This window comes from Carettochelys insculpta, chromosome 3, assembly GCF_033958435.1.
Source record: "Carettochelys insculpta isolate YL-2023 chromosome 3, ASM3395843v1, whole genome shotgun sequence".
Classification (NCBI taxonomy): Eukaryota; Metazoa; Chordata; order Testudines; family Carettochelyidae; genus Carettochelys; species Carettochelys insculpta.
The window spans coordinates 6899256-6918758 of NC_134139.1; the positions used below are offsets into that span (position 1 = coordinate 6899256).

At 43.9% G+C, this 19503-nt stretch overlaps 1 protein-coding gene across 4 annotated transcripts in view; it reads right to left on the reverse strand.

Moving 5' to 3' along the window:
- RIN2 (Ras and Rab interactor 2) overlaps positions 1-19503 on the reverse strand; it is a 139138-nt gene that overhangs the window by 48409 nt on the left and 71226 nt on the right. For all 4 annotated transcript variants that reach the window (XM_074989301.1, XM_074989305.1, XM_074989302.1 and 1 more), the window contains one exon: positions 3007-3101. In XM_074989301.1, the coding sequence (XP_074845402.1) occupies positions 3007-3101 (95 nt within the window). The remainder of the gene's footprint in view (positions 1-3006; positions 3102-19503) is intronic.

Here is a 19503-nt window from a genome sequence, read left to right on the forward strand (position 1 = left end):
AACCTTACCGCACTCCCTTCACTGAGGCCTTGCCCCTTCTTTGAGGCTCTAATTCTGCTTGCTCCATCCCTCCACCCTCACTCGCTCATTTTTGCTAGGCTGTGACAGAGGGCTAGGGTTTAGGATGCGTTAAGGATGGTGGCTTAGGGTGCCGACTCTGAGATAGGCTGGGAATGAGGGTGCAGGATGAGGCTCTGGGCTGAGGCAGGGGTTAGGTGTGAGGAGTGGTAGGGTCTGGGCTGGGGATGCAAGCTCTGGGATGGGTCCAGAAATAAGTAGTTCAGGGCGCAGGAGGAGACACAGGCTAGGGATGGGGTATGGAACAGGGCAAAGGCTCCAGTGGGAGTTGTGAGTCTGTGCTGGGGTCAGAGATGAGAGGTTTGTGGTGTACGAGGGGGCTCCAGGCTGGAACTGAGGAGTTTGAGTTCAGCAGGGGGTGCTGCACAGAAGAGAGTTTGGGATGCAGGGGAATCAGGTCTGGGCAGAAGGTTAGAGCGCAGGAGAGGTTTCAAAGTGGGGGGCTCTGTGCTGGACACGCCTCAGGTGGTTCCCTCACAAGTATCAACATGTGCCTTGGGTCCTAGGCAGAGGCACAGCCAGGAGGCTCTACGGGCTGCCTCCACCTGCATGTGTCACCCCCAGAGCTCTCACTGACTGTGGTTCCTGGCCAATGGGAGCTCTGGCCATCCCTCTGCTTAGGAGTCAAGGGACATGCTGCAGCTTTTCAGGGAGCTCCACAGAGTCAGGTAGGCAGCCTGCCGTCCTGCACCAACCAGAAGGACACTTGGTAACTCTAGTCCAATTCCTCAACTGGTTTCAGGTCCACTTTTACTTTGTCTCCACTACTCAGACGTTTGGGCACAAGGATGACGGAGACAACAGGCTGTGTCCTGAGTCTGGCTCTGGGACCCTCAGGCCTCCCAAATGAAGACTTGCTGCCCCAGCTCCTCCAGGAAACTTCACTGGCATGAAAGGCCTGCATAGCAGTCAATGCACCATTTGCTGCACAACTTTTCACCATAGTGTATAACAGTAAACTCCCCATACAACAGTGGTGATGTACATTTCCCTCATTCTGTTTCCCTCCTATCCACATGGGTCAGGGCTAGGCTGGGAGAAGTAGGAGAGGGGCAGGAAAATAGCTGCAGATAGATTGTTTCCTTTCCTTCATTCAGGAAGGACTCCATGCTGCTAAGATTGGAAGGAAATGAATGGGTCCCCGATTAAAAAAACATCTCTCTGCCAGATGACACTAATATGAACCATTCATCTGCTAATACCACACTACAAAAACTATTTAAATAAATTATGAATTGGCCCTGACAAACGTAAAACACATTGGGACATTAGGCTGCCAGTCTCACTTAATCAGTTAGAAAAACTGCATAAGACCCCATTTGAAGGAGGCATGGCCTAATTCCACCCTTATCAGGACAATAGTGAGGGGGGAAGAACTGAATGGCAGCAGGCAAACCCCAAGATCCCAAGCTGTCCTGCAGGCACAAAGCAGGATGGCTCACAAGGCAAGGAAAGCAATGGGCTCTGTGCTCCTCCATAGTAGTACTCCAAAAAGAACTGTATGTCCTCCCCCTCATGGCTGTAGATGAAGGCAGCCAAGGCAGAGAGAATGGAGCAATAGTAGCTGCGCTCCACAAGATGCTGATTGCATCTCTAAGCCTTCTTTGTGCCACCCAACTGCTGAAATGAATGGAAGCTAACACTCCACAGTTTAACCATTTTTTTCAGAGCCAGATTTAGCACATAACTAGAAATACTAACAGTCACTACATTTCTCAAATACTAGGTATTTGAAAAGTTAAGATTTAAATAATCTTTTTAAAAAAGAACACACACACTTCCCCCAGACCTCTGCTGTCTCACAGTTTGTGTATTACATATTTTCTGGATTAAAATTCAGTCAAGTTACAGTTGCTTGATTTCCCATCCCCAGCAGAAATAGCAATTTAGCAACTACAGAGATACTAATAGGTACTAAAATAAAAAGTCATTTCACTGCCTTATAAAAGACCATGTGGGCGACGTAAAATCTTTTATTCGTCCAATGAAAGACATTACCTCTTATGCCTCCTGCCTCTAATATACCAAGAGCAGCAAAGCTACAACACTTCATATCATTAAAAGATTAGTTAGTTAGAAACACACCTACTTATTCAACATGCTCAGATTGAACAGAAAATCAGATTATATTAAAATGCTCTAAAATTCAACATAAAGGACTGAACTGTCAAACATTTCTAGCACTCAGCATTGCTAAAAAAATCAATAAAAAAGAAAAGCAAACAGCTATGGCCCTAATATTTATCTTCACTAGCTTGCCAAGAGAAAGCAATAGGTTTAGATCACCAGTCTCAATAACCCTAACCTGTCTGCTGTTTCATTTAAAAGAATCAAAACTTTATTTGTACTGTAACTTCTTAGCAGTCTCAAAATTCACCAGCCTACTGTTCTTGCATTTATAGAACATTTCAATTAAACTTTACTTGCATCACACAAACACTTTAATAACAAAGGTCATTTTATAACTGTCCATACTTTACTCTTACTAATCTGTAAAGGCAAAAATAATCATGGGGATCAAAGTTCCATCAAATTTTGACAAAGTTGACTGAAGCAATGAATATTTTTAACACTTTACAATGTAAAAAGTTTGATATATTTCTACAGCCAGCACTAATATGTTAGTTGTTTCCATGTTTAAAAGTGTATCTGTTTCCTAGGTTTTTGTTGTTTGTTAAGAGAAACTGGGAGTGCAGATTTCAACTGCTTCTAAAAGAAATCAAAACAAATACACATACAACTTAATTAACAGACACTCCCGCTGACTACAGGCAAGCACCTACATTACTGATCTACAATATCTACTAATACTGTATGTTCATAGGAGGAAAACTAATGAATATGACAGAAGTTTAAGCTTCCTAAATAAAGCGTTACATTGAAAATATCCTTGTCATTTTACACTGCCAGCAATTATGTTTTCATCACCTTTGCAAGTCAGTGGATCCATCTTCCAGCATGGGATCTGTCTGTACCATCTCTTGTTTCAATTCTCCAATTTCTGAGGCAATTGTGTCAATGAGCTAGACAGGGACAAAAATAGTATGACGTCAATCAAGTGGAAGAGGCGTGGAAACAGAATGGGCAAGTTTAGTCATCAGAGATCACAAACCTTCCCCATTCTATTCTGACTTCTCTTACAATAGAAAAAGTAAGGGTGAGGGACAGAATGTGCTTGTTCTTGGAAGCAGGACAATTGAAGTTTAATTATAGTATATATCATCCTAAGAAATCAGATCAGGTTATTCTTTTAATTAGATATATTAATATCATAATCTCAATAAGCACAAACACAGTAAGGTACTAATTAAACTGACTTGACTACTGTAGCATTCCATTCTATGATTTAAAAATATCCCAAATTTTATATAAAAATACATACACACAATATATTTTCACCAAACCATTTTTCAAGATTCTTTGGTATAACAACAAATAGATTTGCAGAAATAAAAGAGCAATTTCTTTTCACACTAACTCCCGGAATGCAGCTGAACAGACCAGTTATTAGTCAAATGACACTGCGTTTCACTATTTTAAGTGAAAGATCAGAACTAGACTTCAGTTTTTGGAATGCTAGGAAAATATCAGTGACTGAGCAACTGTAAGCATTATGGCATATATGAATCAAATGTTTGCAACTATTTTGATAGGAAGTAGCAGAATTAAGCTCCTTATACTTTCCACAGCCATAGCATCAAAGCACATTTGGTACATGATGCAAGCAAGATGCAAAAAAATACAGAAGTCAGATTTTTAAAATAATAAAATAGCCAAAAATAAGCAAAGCTTTAAAAAACAACCAAAAACCAAACCCCTTCCCACTCAAGTCAGACTTATCTTCTGCATAACAGGCAAAAATGTACATCTCAGTAACACTGGTAGCCTTACAAAAGCAGCATTTTCAAAGGGCTATCTTATTATATTTTTCTACATTGTGTCATAATCACAAATATACTTTCCTCTGACCTAAGGCAGGCATGCCCTCTTTTATTGCACATTATTATTTTGATTAATCCAAAGGAGAGATTTCAGTTTCCATTTAGATTAGAATTTTCCAGTCCTGTAACAGATACAAAGGCTTACATAATAAAATTACAGGAAATACAGTACAACCTTCCATCTTTTCATAATTCTCCCCCCCTCCTTTTCTGGAATAGCACAGTCTAATAAGTAACCTTAAGTATTAGTGTACCATTATTCTTAGAATTTACAAATATCTTCAAGATTATTAGGGAAAATGCCACAGTGCATCCTTTGATCCACTACAATTAAGTGGGCAAAACCACAGCCAGACTCTGAGCATCAGAAGTAAAAGCATCAATAGTGAAATTACATTGAGTTGTTTTCTTGCCCTATATTAGGAGACAGTCCACCTTTTGTGCACTACATATCAATGGAAATGTCACCTTTACTACCAAGCACTGAGCAGCATATTCAGTTGGCTTTTAACACATGGGACTAAATTCATTCCTGGTTTTACAGTCAAGAATGAATGCAATCCAGGTAGTTTTTGCTGCATATCTTTAAAATAAAGCATCCTTGCCATATATCTGAAAATTTAAACTAAAGATTTAGTTGGACAAACTTAATAAAAGTGGTAGCATGTGGTCATGTATATCTGAGGTTATAAAGTGAACAAGCTAATCAACAAGTTACTGTGAAGTGCTAAGTAGGAGATGCTTCCCAAAAATAAACGGCTGTCCCGTAATAGGGAGGAGAGGGGAGAGGACGAAGCAGGCTACTCCATGATAGACCTAGGCCACAAGGATAAGTGATTCCTTTGAGGAATTATCTGTTTCATGTGCATCCCATTACCACAGAATCTGCACACCTAATAATCTTTAATGCATTCTGCAAAAAAAAGGAAGTGCTATTATCCCTATTTTACAGATGGCCACCAAGCCACAAACATATAGGCTGGGTCTACATGAGCCCTCTCCTTTCGGAAGGGGCATGTTAATGAGCGGGTTCGAAAGATGCTAATGAGGTGCTGCTATGAATATGCAGTGCCTCATTACCATAATGGAGGCCACAGCGATTCAAAAGTGCAGCTTTCGAATCACGTGCCGCCAGTGGAGACAGGGACCTTCTGAAGGGACCCACCAGTTTTCGAAAGCCCCTTCTTCCTAACACCATATAGGAAGAATGGGCTTTTAGAAACTGGGGGGTCCTTTCGGAAGGTCCCCGTCTCCACAGGCAGCACACAATTCGAAAGCTGCACTTATGCATGGCTGTCATTATGCTAATGAGGTGTTGCATATTCATAGCAGTGCCTCATTAGCATCTTTCGAACCTGCTCACTAACATGCCCCTTCCGAAAGGAAGAGGCTCGTGTAGACACAGGGATAAAGTAAGCAAAACAGGGAATGGAACCCAGTGCCCATCGCCCCAAGTTAGCATTACAAATCAGATAAACTAAGCAAGAAATGTATCCTGCAACCCCTGGGTAGCTCAAATTTTCACACAAGTTGAGGGGAGATGGGAAAAAGGATTACAGGAGCCAGGAAACTGACTAGCGCACCAGGGCAGGAGCCTTGGTCAGTTTCCTGACTCCAGATAGTGGAGGGGAGCCAGAAACCAGGGGCAGCCTGGCTCCCAGCTCCCCTCCACTCCTTGGAGCCAGGAGGCACCACTCCTGTCAGGGGCATCGACAGAACGTCAGGCTGCTGCCCCGACAAGAACAGTTTCTCCACTCCTGTCAAGGATGGCAGCCTGATGCTCAGCTCCTGCTCCTGTCAGGGGCAGCAAGAGTCAGGCTGCTGCCCCGATAGGAACAGAAAACCGCTCCTCTAAAGGGTGGAAGTCATGTTAACCCAAGACACACACCACTCGGTTGCGTGTATCTCGAGAGTTTACTGTATGCCAAGTCCTACACAAGCCAGTATGGCTTTCTGCACATCTATGCATTTTCTAAACTCTTGCTGTTCCTAAGTCCTCTCCAGTTTTTCCTCTCTCCTTCTTGTAATCAAAATATCCTTTTCATCATTTGTCTTTAGGCTCCACTTTCATTTTTCTTTCTCTTGTCTTCTTTTCCCTAAATTGGTTTGCTAACTCCCTCAACTATACAATTCTGTTTGTCACCACTTCTCTCTCCCCACATATTTATACAAATATGCATAAAATAGAGCGCTTATCTCTCACCACACTCCAAATTTATCTCATTATCTGTGCACCAAAACATAAGAATTTTGTTTGGGAGACAACTTTTCTAGCTGCAGACACAATAAGAGATCCAGAGTCCCAGTGTTCATCAGATGACTTACAGCAGAACCTCAGAGCAATGAACAGCAGAATTACAAACTTTCTAGTCAACCACTCATTTTATTTGGAACCAGAACACAATCAGGCAGCAGCAGAGACAGGAAAAGCAAATACAGTACTCTGTTAAACACAGACTAATAGAGACATAAAGGGAGCACTTAAAAAAGTGAGATTTCACAAGGTAAGGAAAGTATTGCAGTGCATGATGACAGGTTTCAGAAGGTTAGCCTATTTTGACAAACACCAGACTCCTTGTTGTTGTTACTATGCTTGTTTCATTTCAATTAAGAAGGTTAAAATGAGCATTTTTTTTCTTTTCCACAGTCAAGATTCTTTTTTGTATAGTAAGGACTACAACCAATCTCCATTCCCAAGGTGTTCATAACTCTGAGGTTCTACTCTACCATACTTCCCCATCCCATCAAAATATAGGAAGAGGGGAATCTTACAAGGCTCAATCTTTCACCTAGGCAGCCTCCAGCTGACAGATATTTGATGAACTTGAAAACTCATGCATGTGTCTAACCCTCCTCCTAACCTTCTTGACTTCTGGAAGAATGAAGGCAAATTCACTCTCTCTAAGTTCTAGTGCTTTATACCTTTCTTCTGTCTACAATGTTGCAACAGAGAAGTGAGAATCCACTGCTCTATCTCCTCACTTAACTTTCTGCCTGGTGGAATATGGGTGTTTCCACTGCTCTAACCTTCTTACATCCTTCATTTCTCTGTCATTCTCTCCAGCAAATACCTCAGCCAATCATCTCTGTTGCTGCCACTGCCCTCTAGAGCTTTCCAAAGATGCAGCTCAATGCAAATGAATTATTTTTTTTTCAGTTTCACTGTCCTTGCAGAGGAGTAAAAATTGAAATGACCGCCTTGTTTCCATTTTGCTACCGTCCGAAAAAAGCAATGAGCAGCAGCAGAGGCACTGGAGAAGTCTGCCTGTAGTTTCAGGAAGGCAGGAGTACCATGAATTAACCTTTTTTGAGAAGGTTTTTCTGATTATTGTACAATAAGGGCTAAAAACAGTTTTTGGAGGGTATTTTCTTTTGTTGTTCTGTTTGTTTATTTTAATTAAAAAAATAGCTGATATGCTGCAGAAAGTGATGAAACTCGCCCTCATAAGTTTCCTAGTCACTGTGGGGAAGCAGAGTTTTCAAACTCTGAGCATGCTGATTGGCTGAAATGCTAAGGTCACACACAAGAACAAGTAATCTGTTACATGGTTGCTTCTTTATTTCTTCAGTCCAAGTAACTTAAGGAGACATCAGCAACTAATGACTGAAGCAGAAGATTATGAGCTAAGGAATCCTGGGCTCAAACTCTTGAATCCCAGTGATGTATTGTGTGACCTGTAATTCTATTTACTTTTGTTAAGTATGACCTCATCCAATGAAAATTGCTACATAGAAACAAAATTTTACAACATATTATTAATATTATGGAAGAGTCATTTTGGTTAATTCAGTATACCAACTCTAAAAAATCATCTTTGTAGCATGATATTAAGATGACAGGGACATCCCTAAATTCAAGCAAGCAGTGTTTTGGGTTTTTAGGAGTATCCTTATAGCTATGCGACCTATATCAGCAGAGAGAATCCCCTCTCCTCCTACTTAACCCTCTTCCCAGAGTGCCTCCAACAGCACCCTGAGAAACAGAGGGCCTGATCTCAGGGAGGAAGGAACTAAAATAGTACCTCATGCTTTTTGCACAATGTCTCATAAGCCCATAGGCCAGCCTTGGAAGCATTTTACACGACAGAGAGATTCAGAATAACTGTGTGCAGTACTCAAGTGGATCAGCTCAAGAAGGAACCACAGTTTTTAAGCAGACATTATCAAATGAGGCAAAGGGTAGAGAAGTTGCTTTAGCATTGACTAGCAACTCAAGCAGCTTCCACATTGTCTCCCTTTAAATCTCAAGTGCTTTCTTGGGACTTAGAGGAACAGAGGAAGGATTCTCCAGCTGCCCTCTGCCTGCCGCAAAGGCAACTGGCCTATCAGGAATGGGAGAAGGAAGAGATAAACAGCTGAAATATACACAGCACAGAAGAGAGTAGGGACATAAGCCAACTTAATAACAATTCTGATGACACTGTGGCAACAGATCCAAATCAAAATATTTGTTTTTGACCAAGTTTTTTTTGTTTTCATTTTGTTCTTGACAAAAGAAAAACTGATTTCCTACAAAAAGCAAACAAACAAGATTACACAAAAAAATTTAGTCAAAGCAAAAATAGTTGCCCTAGTCCTGACAGAATTCCCATTGGATACAGGTTAGATATTGTTACAAGAGGTGCTGCTACATACCTCGCTAGTTAGCTAAAAACTAATGCACCAGCAGATGGCAGTCAAAAACATACAGTATAGTTCTTACGTTTTCTAAATCGATAAAAATAGTTGTTGATGGGATGGATGTGGGAATATTGGTAATTTATTAATGAGCATGCCTGAACTTCCCTTTGCACTTTGGACACTGACTGTAAAAGGGAAGGGATGAGATATTTAAATCACTTACCATTCTGGTTTGAGACCAGAATCATTAACATGAACTAAACCCAATCTACTCATATTACTGAATAATATGAAATAGACAAGAGAAACAAAAAGCTGCACAAGCAAAATGGAATTTGCACCTTGGTAAAGATATGTAGCAAGAGTTCAGAATGCATAGTCTGTACAAATTCCCTAGTTCTTCACAATTGTACACATAGGCTGCATCTACATGGACAGCCTCTCTCAAGAGACCACCCTGAGTGTCTAACACGCTCTGTCTACAGTGTGTCTGCACAATTCAGCTATTCTATCAGCAGCGTCATACCTCTCCCCATTCAGGTATAATGCCTCTGTAAACAGTATTCTGTTGAGAGTGCCCGTGTAGACAGTTCTGTTGACAGAGCGGGTCCTCCATGGTGGCTGGCAGCCGGAGCTGGAAGACAGCCTTTCCACAGCCAGTAGGGCTCTATGGTTACTGCGTCCATCTGCCCTTAAAGTAACAGTGCTCCAAGAAGCCCAGTGCAGGAAGCCAGGATGTGGCTGCATACTGGCAGCATACACTGAGTCCCACACCACAGAAGCCACCTCCCAGCCATTAGATACATGACACACGCTGCCCGGGACCACGCTGAGCCCTCCCAGGGGCCCTGCAAGCCATCCCAGGAGTCCACAAGTGGGAACCACAAGCAGACCCTTTCCTGGTCCAGAGCCAAAGTCCAGGACCTGCTGGCCCTCTGGGCGGATGAGACACTTGTCCTGGACCCCAGCACCAAGTGGCAGAATGCCCCCCGCTATGGCCACATCACTGGAGCCCTGCTGCAGTGCAGGCACTGAACACACACCCTCCAACAGGTGTGTGCAAAAATCAAGGAGTTGAGACAGGGCTGCATGAAGGCCAGGGACGTCTGGTGCTGCTCAGGGGTAGGGGTGCTCTCCTGCCCCCCCTACGATGCCCTGCATCACATGCTGGGGGCCGATGACGGCGCACGAGACTGGGAGACTGTGGACACCACTGAGGAGGTCCTCACCAGCAAGGTCATCACCTCAGACCCAGGATCACCCCCAGAGCCCCAAGACATCCCGATATCCAACCCCGACTCCAGCTAGGGCACTTTCACCATCACCCTGTCCTCTGGCCCCTCCAGCACCACAGCATTGGCACAGGCATCCCTGGAACTGTTCCCAGCACCCTCTGGTGAACTCCCTCCAGGGGAGCATACTGCTGTTGGGGTGGGGGCAGAGAGCACTACAGTCCCTGATGGGATGGCCTCCCAGGCACCCACAACCTGGTTCTGGCACCTGCGCCATGCATGCCCTGGGGCATCCCATCCAGATGCCAAGGGCAGCCCCTGAACACAGCTGCCAGGCCACCTGCAGCCCCACAACAAGCCGCCTGACCCCCAGGACCTTGAGGGAGGCAGCCACCCACCCCGCTATGCCTGGGAGCACACTAGCCACCCAGCAATGGGCCCACCCCGCACTCCCACCTCTGAGTGAGGCTCCCCACTGTCGGGGATGGCTTTAGGTGACAGCCAGCACCCACCCCTCTGTACACTGCTATGGGCTGCAAGTGTGCGGGGGGAGGCTCCAGCTGCATCTGACATACCCACCACCCACAGGTGGGGACTGCTACAGAGTTGCCCCACCTGGGACACCAGCCCCTGGGACTGGCCCAATGGGGAGCATGGTCCAGGTGGTGTCCATGACACCACTGTGTCCCCATCCAACATAGCCCACCATCCAGGGGGCACAGGAGCGCAAGCCACAGATGGACCCATCCCATGGCCCGGGGGGAAAGGCCGCTGGGGCTGTGCATGACTCCAGTATTCCCCCACTTTCCCACCCTACAGCCACCCCATCCAGGGGCCATGCCAGCCCTGCCGCCCAGCCAACAAACCTGGTGAGAAGGCCGAGCCAGTGGGATCAGGACAAGTGTCGCCCAGGTAGGAAATGTCACTGCTCCTGGTATGTACCCATGGCCCAAGGGTCCATCACCACCTGGCAGAAAATAGCTACCATGCATTGGCAGCTGCCATCCAGGAGCAGAATGTCATTGCTTGGGAGCAGCTACAAGTGGGCCAGGAGCAGCTGCAGTCAGAGCAGAAACAGCTGCAGGCCTGCGTGCAGTCTTTAGAACTGTGGCTAGCCCAGGTGGACCACACCCTGGACCTGGTCGATGCCTGGGTGGTCCAGTATCCCGGGGACCTGCCTCCCCCCCACCCCCGTTCCCCTCTGCTGATGTCTCTCCTCATGCCCCAGCCATTCCCAAACCCATGCCTCAGGTGCTCCTACAGGCCCTGAGGTGGGCAGCAACAGCAGCTCACGCCCACACCCTCCCAGACCCCCACTCCTCCCAGACTTCCCACTGAGCCTGACCCTGTGGCTGCTCCCCCCACCCCTACCTCCCTGTGCTCCCAGCCCTGACCCAGCCTCTGGTCGAGGTGGGCCCTGGACCAGAGGCAGACAGGGAACCTGTGGCCAGTGTGCCTGAAACAGGCTAGAGTTCCAGAACACTCTCTCATCGTGGCTCCTGCCCGACCACCTGACATAAATGTTGAGGAATTGTCCTTGGTGGTCTACGAGAGCCTGCATCACCATGGAGTGGTAACCCTTCCAATATTCAAAAAGGGCTCTAAAGGAGACCCTAGCAATTATAGACCAGTAAGTGTAACGTCAGTACCATGCATATTAGTAGAAACAATAGTAAAGAATAAAATTGTCAGACACGTAGAGGAACATGATTTGTTGAGCAAACGTCAACATGGCTTCTGTAACAGGAAGTCGTTTCTTACTAATCTATTAGAGTACTTTGAAGGGGTTAACAAGTATGCGGACAGGGGGGATCCAGTAGACATAGTATACTTAGATTTCCAGAAAGCCTTTGACACGGTCCCTCAGCAAAGGCTCTTATGTAAATTAGGTGGTCATGGGATAGGAGGAAAGATCCTTTCATGGATTGGGAACTGGTTAAAAGACGGGAAACAAAGGGTAGGAATAAATGGAAATTTTCACAATGGAAGGGGGGTAACTAGTGGCGTTCCCCAAGGGCCAGTCCTGGGACCAATCTTGTTCAACTTTTTCGTCAATGATCTAGAGAAAGGGGTAAGCAGTGAGGTGGCAAAGTTTGCAGATGACACCAAACTGTTCAGGATAGTCAAAACCAAAGCAGACTGTGAAGAACTCCAAAAAGATCTCAGCAAACTGAGTGATTGGGCAACAAAATGGCAAATGAAGTTTAATGTGGGTAAGTGTAAGGTAATGCACATTGGGAAAAATAACCCCAATTCCACATACAATACGATGGGGGCAAATTTAGCTACAATAGATCAGGAAAGGGATCTTGGAATTATAGTGGATAGTTCTCTGAAAACATCCACGCAGTGTGCAGCGGCAGTCAGTAAAGCAAATAGGATGTTAGGAATAATTAAAAAAGGGATAGAAAATAAGATGAAGAATACCTTACTTCCCCTATGTAAAACTATGGCATGCCCACATCTTGAGTACTGCGTGCAGATGTGGTCTCCTCACCTCAAAAGAGATATACTGGCGTTAGAAAAGGTTCAAAAAAGGGCAGCTAAAAGGATTAAAGGTTTGGAACGGCTCCCATATGAGGAGAGGCTAGAGAGACTGGGACTTTTCAGTCTAGAAAAGAGGAGACTGAGTGGCGATATGATAGAGGTATATAAAATCATGAATGGTGTGGAGAAGTTGAATACAGAAAAGTTATTTACTTGTTCCCATAATATAAGAACTAGAGCACACCAAATGAAATTAATGGGTAACAGGTTCAAAACTAATAAAGGAAAGTTTTTCTTCACACAGCACACAGTCAACCTGTGGGACTCCTTACCAGAGGACGCTGTGAAGGCCAGGACTCTAACAGAGTTTAAAAAAGAGCTCGATAAATATTTGGAGGTTAGGTCCATAGATGGCTATTAGCAAGCGGTAAGGTATGGTGCCTAGCCTTTTGTTGAAGGTGGGAGATGGATGGCAGGAGACAAATGGCCTGATCATTGTCTTCGGTTCACCTCCTCTGGGGTACCTGGCATTGGCTACTGTCCGCCGACAGGATATTGGGCTAGATGGACCTTCGATCTGACCCACTATGGCCGTTCTTATGTTATGTTCTTATGTTCCAATTCAGGTATTGGCTAGCGCTGTATTCCAGGGCCTGGATGGGGATGTGGGTTCCGTCCACTCTCCTGAAACAGTTGGGGAAACCAATGCATTCAAAATCAGCAACGAAGGCATCCACATAGGCAATCTGCAACCAACCTCCACAGCAGGACAGCATTTATGGCTTGCACCACCTGTGGGAGAGGGAGACCAGACACACCCATGAGGGTCTGGTGGGGGGATGCTGCCCCTGGGCTACAGTGAGTCCCCCTCTGCCCTGCCCCCGTCCCCCTTCCCACTGTGCACAGCCTGCAGCCAGATGGCTTACTTACCTGCATCACAACAGTCCCAACAGTGGACCTCCCAACACTGAATTGGTAATCCATACAGCAGTAGCTGTTGGGAGTGCCCAGCTTCCGGGGGCAATCACAACCCTCTTCTACATGGGGATGGCCAGACGCATGTTGGTGTCAAGATATCTCAGTGCAGGGGCAAGCCAGTTGCACAGTTCCAGGAATGTGTCCTTGCGCATCCTGAAATTCTGTGTCCATTGCTGGTCACCTTATTGCCCCAGGACCAGCCAGTCACACCAGCTGGAGCTGATGGGGTGCCACCAGACTGGCCTAATCACCTGAGGGGGAGAGTGCGGTGGTGGCACTATGCTGTGAGAGGCCTACTCTGCAGGCCATCTCTCAGGTTGACCCCCGATGTGGTCCTAGAGACCGAAGATGTCCAGTGGCAGGGTCAGCAGGAGCTGGTGGGGGGGTCCCAGGCAAGACCAGGAGCTGTTCTGCTATCATCGCAGTCAGGAAGGGTGGGGGTTGGGCAGGGCGGTGTTGGGTTGGGGAGGGTGTGGGGGTGGGGGGTTTGGGTGTCAGGAAGGGTGAGGGGTCAGCAAGGTAGACAGCAGTTCAGAGAAAGCAGTGTCTCTCTCAAATGACAAGGAGCCCTGCAACAGCTTAGCATTCCCTGCAAGAGATAGGCTAGCCACTGCATGAGCAGGGAGCATGGGCTGAGGGGGGCCCTTTAAAGGGTACACAAAGGCTGTGTTCCAGGAAGAGCTTTCCCTCCACGCATGCCTGACTTCTGGGGTTACGGGGCCAGTTCTGTCGACAGAGCGGCCGGTGCATGTAGAGACACTCTCTGTCGACAGAGTGACTCACTACTGTGAGCTGCTTTGCTGCATGGACAGAATCTGTTGACAGAAGCATTGTTGCGGTTTCTGTCGACAGATGCTGCCCATGTACATGCAGCTATAAAGGGCAGATTGTGTGCACATCTTCAAATGGAGGTCGTAACAGACACACTTCTACCCAAAAGCACCAGCTAGAATGCTGACCATATGACAACAGACATGATGTTGAGAGGTTACTGCAGCTGCAGGTGTTCGTTACTTCATTAAGGTCCAGTATGGTTAAATTCTTTAAATTCAGTTCTGTTTTCACAAAGTGACTGTTAGAAATTCCATAGAACTCAATGGAAAAATATCACTGACTTTGCAGGAGTTTTGGATCAGGCCCCAAGACTAGTATATTGATGAATTTTTCTTAAAAGATCAGGTGGAAATACATTTCTGTCTTCAGGCTCTACACCAAGCTGACAGCAACTATAATCTTTAAGATTATGGCAGAGACCTGTAAAGATATTGCAGGAATTATTCCTGGTCACGAGATACCGATATCAAAGCCAATAGTGTGGGAATTACTGAAACTGGGATCGTTGGTGCACACACAAAAGATTTAAAAAAGAGACAAATTTAAATTAAGGGAGTGATTTGTATATATAACAACTAGTCTTACATCCACAAGACTTCCTCAACAACAACAACAACAACAACGAGTCCTGTGGCACCTTATAGACTAACAGGTATTTTAGAGCATAAGCTTTTGTGGGAAAGATCCACTTCATCAGAAGGTTCCTCAGAAATTACCGGAAAAAGGAAAACAATTTTCAATGTCAACAACTGTAATACCATAATTTAGCCATTTATTTTCACTTAAAGAAATACACAGCCATTAGAAACAGAAATAATACCATCATCACGACCCAGAGTACCTGAAGTCACATTCTAGAATAACATTACAGTATACATCAGCAGCCACAGAAATTCTGTGGCATGATATTGCCCAACAAAACCTATTCCAAACATGACCCAAAATACCCCAAGTATTAGTTGTTTACACTCACAAAATCCAGGAATGAAATTGCAAAATACAAGTATCTGAAAACCACATGTTTTCTTTTGTATTGCAACCCCTCATGCTTAATGTAAGTCAACAATACTCATCACATAGGCCTGGATTTTGAGGCTGCTGCAGATGGTATACTGACTGATATATAATTGTCCACAAAACAGAGTAGACCACTGTTATTCATGCACATCAGTTTCCTCTGTCTCCTGACCTGATGAAATTGCTTTACCACTCTGCTTTCCATCTGTAGGACCTTATACCACTGGCACACGTCAGAGCTGCCTCTAAGCTATTCTAACAGACTTTAGGTTCAAGCACCACAGAATCAGGGACCTATAACCATCTCCCAGAAGCCCCCCCTCCCATCACCATGCACTACTGCCCTGTGGCTTGAGGAGTGCAGTCACAGTGGATATGCCAGTCTCACAAAACCCTTGGAAAGATGTCCATACCCTTGATTTTAAAGGTGGTGCAAAAAGTCTCAGTGTTGTGGAACAGCTGCTTGTTGTCTAGACGGCTGTTGCAGAACATCTATTAGGAAAAAAACCAAGCAATTCCTATTTTTGCATGGTGCCTTCCTTATAAGCTTCTGTACTACAAGTTAACAAAGTTCACTGCAAATTTATGAAACCTCCCAATTACTCATAACTATACTTCCAGGATCAACTGCAGTGGCAACCACTGAATATTTCCAAAAGATAACACTCAGACCTTTAAAATAGCTAAGCTGGGAAAAGGAGGATAAGGGAGCATGACCTAAACACAAAGACAAAGACTGTACTTAATCAGGAAGCAACTCCCTGCACTTGATCCCTTTCCCCCCAGCATTTCCATCTTGCATTCTTTCTGGAGCCTTGCATCCTCTTTGGCATCACAACTTTTCCTTCCTGTTTTGATAAGCAGAGTGCAGCAATTCTCAAAGGAAGTTCTGTACAAGAGCCTGGCAAACAGCCAATTATGACCAAATGCTTGAGAGTTCTTAGCTGTGGACTTTTCCCAATGTCTGTATAGAGCTGAAGTATCTATATACCTCAGCTTGCAATTTGTGCTGTGAGACACGAATTTCTAATATCCCTGTCCTTGGACTGGTAACATTTAACTCTGTTATGGATTAAAATACGGTTAAGTAATAGGCAAATTTAGAAACTGTCAGTGTCTGTCCACTCTGAAAATGAACAGATGGGTCCCTTTAATGTTTTAATGATTGGGAGAGACAACCAAAAGGAAGGATAACCTATTGGTTAGATACTAACCTAGGACTAGGATGATGAAGATTCAATTATCTGCTCTGCCAAAAACTAGCTCTTGTGTGACCTTGTGGTGAGTCACATAGTCTTTCTGTAAATGGGAACAGACACATTTCCCTACCTTCCTCCATTCAGAAAATTAACTTTAAAAACTGCAAAGTACTCTGAAGCTATTACAATGGGAAACGTTTCAATATTATTGAGAAAGCACAAGTTGATGAATTGTTGTTAGTTTGTAGAGTTTTTTTTATTTTTATAGTAAAAGGTACTAAGAATCACAAGAGAATCCCGACAGATTTAAGTGCATTCAGTAACTGAGGAAAAGATCAACATAAATACAGGTAAAATAAAATAGCAAAATGTCCACAAGCCAACAGGTGTAAATTTAGGAGGACATTCTGGGAAATAGGTCTTAGAAGTCACAGTTGATAGGAGGGCACATCAGACACACTACTAACACAAAAAGAGCTTGAAAAAAGTAAATAAAATATTTGGTGCACTAGTAAAAATACAAAGAGAAAATATTATAGAATTCTTCTTTAACTCTGAACTGTGAAGTATTTGTCTAACCCATCCAGATGCAGCTACGTTACATATGGAGAAAGAGGAGGAAACATCCCTGTAGAATGCAAAGTCACCAACGCATCTGCTCTCCAACAGCACAGCGCAAATAGAACACAGCCAGCCTGAATATTCAGATTGTGTGCAACTGCCAAAATGTTCTAGCCTAGATCTTGAGCTGAAGCCAAACGGTACTCAGCATCACTCTCTAATGGGAATGAAAATGTAGCTTTCCTGCCATCCAGTCCAAAGGCCTCCCGCTTACTAGACTAGTCTCTGGCAAAAATTAGAGCAGCCAATGTAAAAAACAGACTATTAATGCTTTAATAGGACCTTTTGGTAGCTAGCAATTACTAGGGCATACAATGCACTGATCATACCCCTTTTTGTCTAGTTACCCATACACCCATAGCGAGCAAAGCTGCCAGCTCGTGTCTGTCATCATCATCAACCACCATGGGATCAGTGCCCATTGATGTCTGATGCCTGTTTCACTATTTCCTTCAATCTTTCCTTGTCCAGTGCAGAGTGGCTTAGTTTCTATAGACTAGCTCCACACCAATCTACTAGATCATCTACCCATTCTCTGTGAGGTCTGCTTCTGCTGTTGTAACCATCCACGATGCTCAATAACAGGGTCTTGATTTTTTGTTTGACGTCCATTATGCAGATACGGGCGAACAGCTATAACTTCCATTGTATAACTTTCTTGCAGTATCAGAGAGGTAGCTATGTTAGTCTGTAGCTTTGAGAACAACAAGAAGTCTTGTGGCACCTTTATAGACTAACAGATATTTTGGAACATAAGCTTTCGTGGGCAAAGACCCGCTTCATCAGATGCACTGACGATACTGATGCATCTGATAGAGCCAAAAGAGAACCTACTGCAAGAAAGACAAGAAGTCTTGTGGCACCTTATAGACTAACAGATATTTTGGAGCATAAGCTTTCGTGGGCAAAGACCCGCTTTATCTTCCTATTTAATTACTCATTGGTGACCTTCTGTATCCATCCTATTGTCAGATCTTCCTCTAACAACTCCCCTTGAATGACAATATCCTTCTCTTTGAATCTTTTGTTATCACCCATGTCTCACTTCATACAACATGCTACTGAATACCCACATTTTCAAGACACTCAGCTTTTTTCCTAAGATAATTGTTTGCTTTTCCAGATCTTGTCCATCACCTTCAAACTCGCTCTTGCTTTCACTATTCTGGTTGCTATTTCCTTCTTACAGTCAAGATCATGTTATGTTGCTCCCCAGATACGTGAACTTCTCTACGTTTTCTAGTTCAACCCCATCTACACTGACCTTCATTCCTCTTCCCTTATCTCCAAATACCATTCTTTTTGTTAGGAGGGGTAGTCAGATGAGTATTGATACGCTGATTGTGAAACAATACGAATGAAATCTGATGCTAGTACAATGAATGACAAATACTCCGCCATGAAGCCTCTGGGGGTTCCATGCCAGTCCCAGGCAGTTGTCTGTACCATCCAAAAATTCCCTTCTTCCCTTATACGCAGAGAGACAGTATAGGAGAGAGAAATCTTCAGTGACCAGTTATTTTGATATTATGGCCGTTTATGTTACTACAGTGTTAAAAAAGAGCCTTAGCAAGGTGGAAAATTTGGTCTCCTAATATAATTGTCTTACAATGTTGAGGCATTAAATAAAGGAGATGAAATGGTCAATCTTTGTGTGTTTAGTAAACAAAGTCTTAATTTGTCTATTTGTTAGTTGAAAACACCAACAGTCTTCAATAATTATATATAAACTAATGAGAGCATCTCCCCTACCAAATAAAGCCCCCCAGTACAACCCTTAATCAAATCCCAATTCAGCACAGTACAATACATGTCCATGTCCACTGCAGCCAATGTAGACAACATAAAAATCCCCTGTTCCACCCTCCTAAACTCCCAGTCTCCACTATGTCAGAAGAGAATCTCTACATTCCACTATGAAATTGAGGCAGTTTGATCATATCAATGCACTGCATGCACATCCACTCAAAATTAAAAAGGCTGTTGATTGCCAACAAACAAAAATAATGGCTGGGTCTATACAAAGCAAGGCATAACCAGAATGCATTACAAAACTGAGAAGTTAATTCTGTCCCCAGATGAACCTGGTTATTTTCAATTGCATGAGGCTTTGCATAAGTTACCACAAGGGAAAAATATTCTATCACTGTAATATAACTCATGGTTCATTTGTTTTCCGGTGACTTGCCTAATACGATTGTGTTAAAATAAATGACAAATAAAATCTGTTATCCATTAACAAGCATTTCATCATGTAAGTATGCTGTACTATTAAACTGGCAAAGTGAAAATTAACGACATGATGCTTTGTCAATTATCCCTTATGTGCTGTGGAGTCTAGGCAAGTCCACTGCCAACTAAGGAGTTAAAAGGAAGATTTGCCCTTTGGTTTTTAACAACAGCTGTATATAGATAAATACTTATTTTTAAATTAATATGGCTGGGATTTTCTGAAGAATTTAAGATGTCCAAATCTCTTTGCAATTCAGAGGAAAA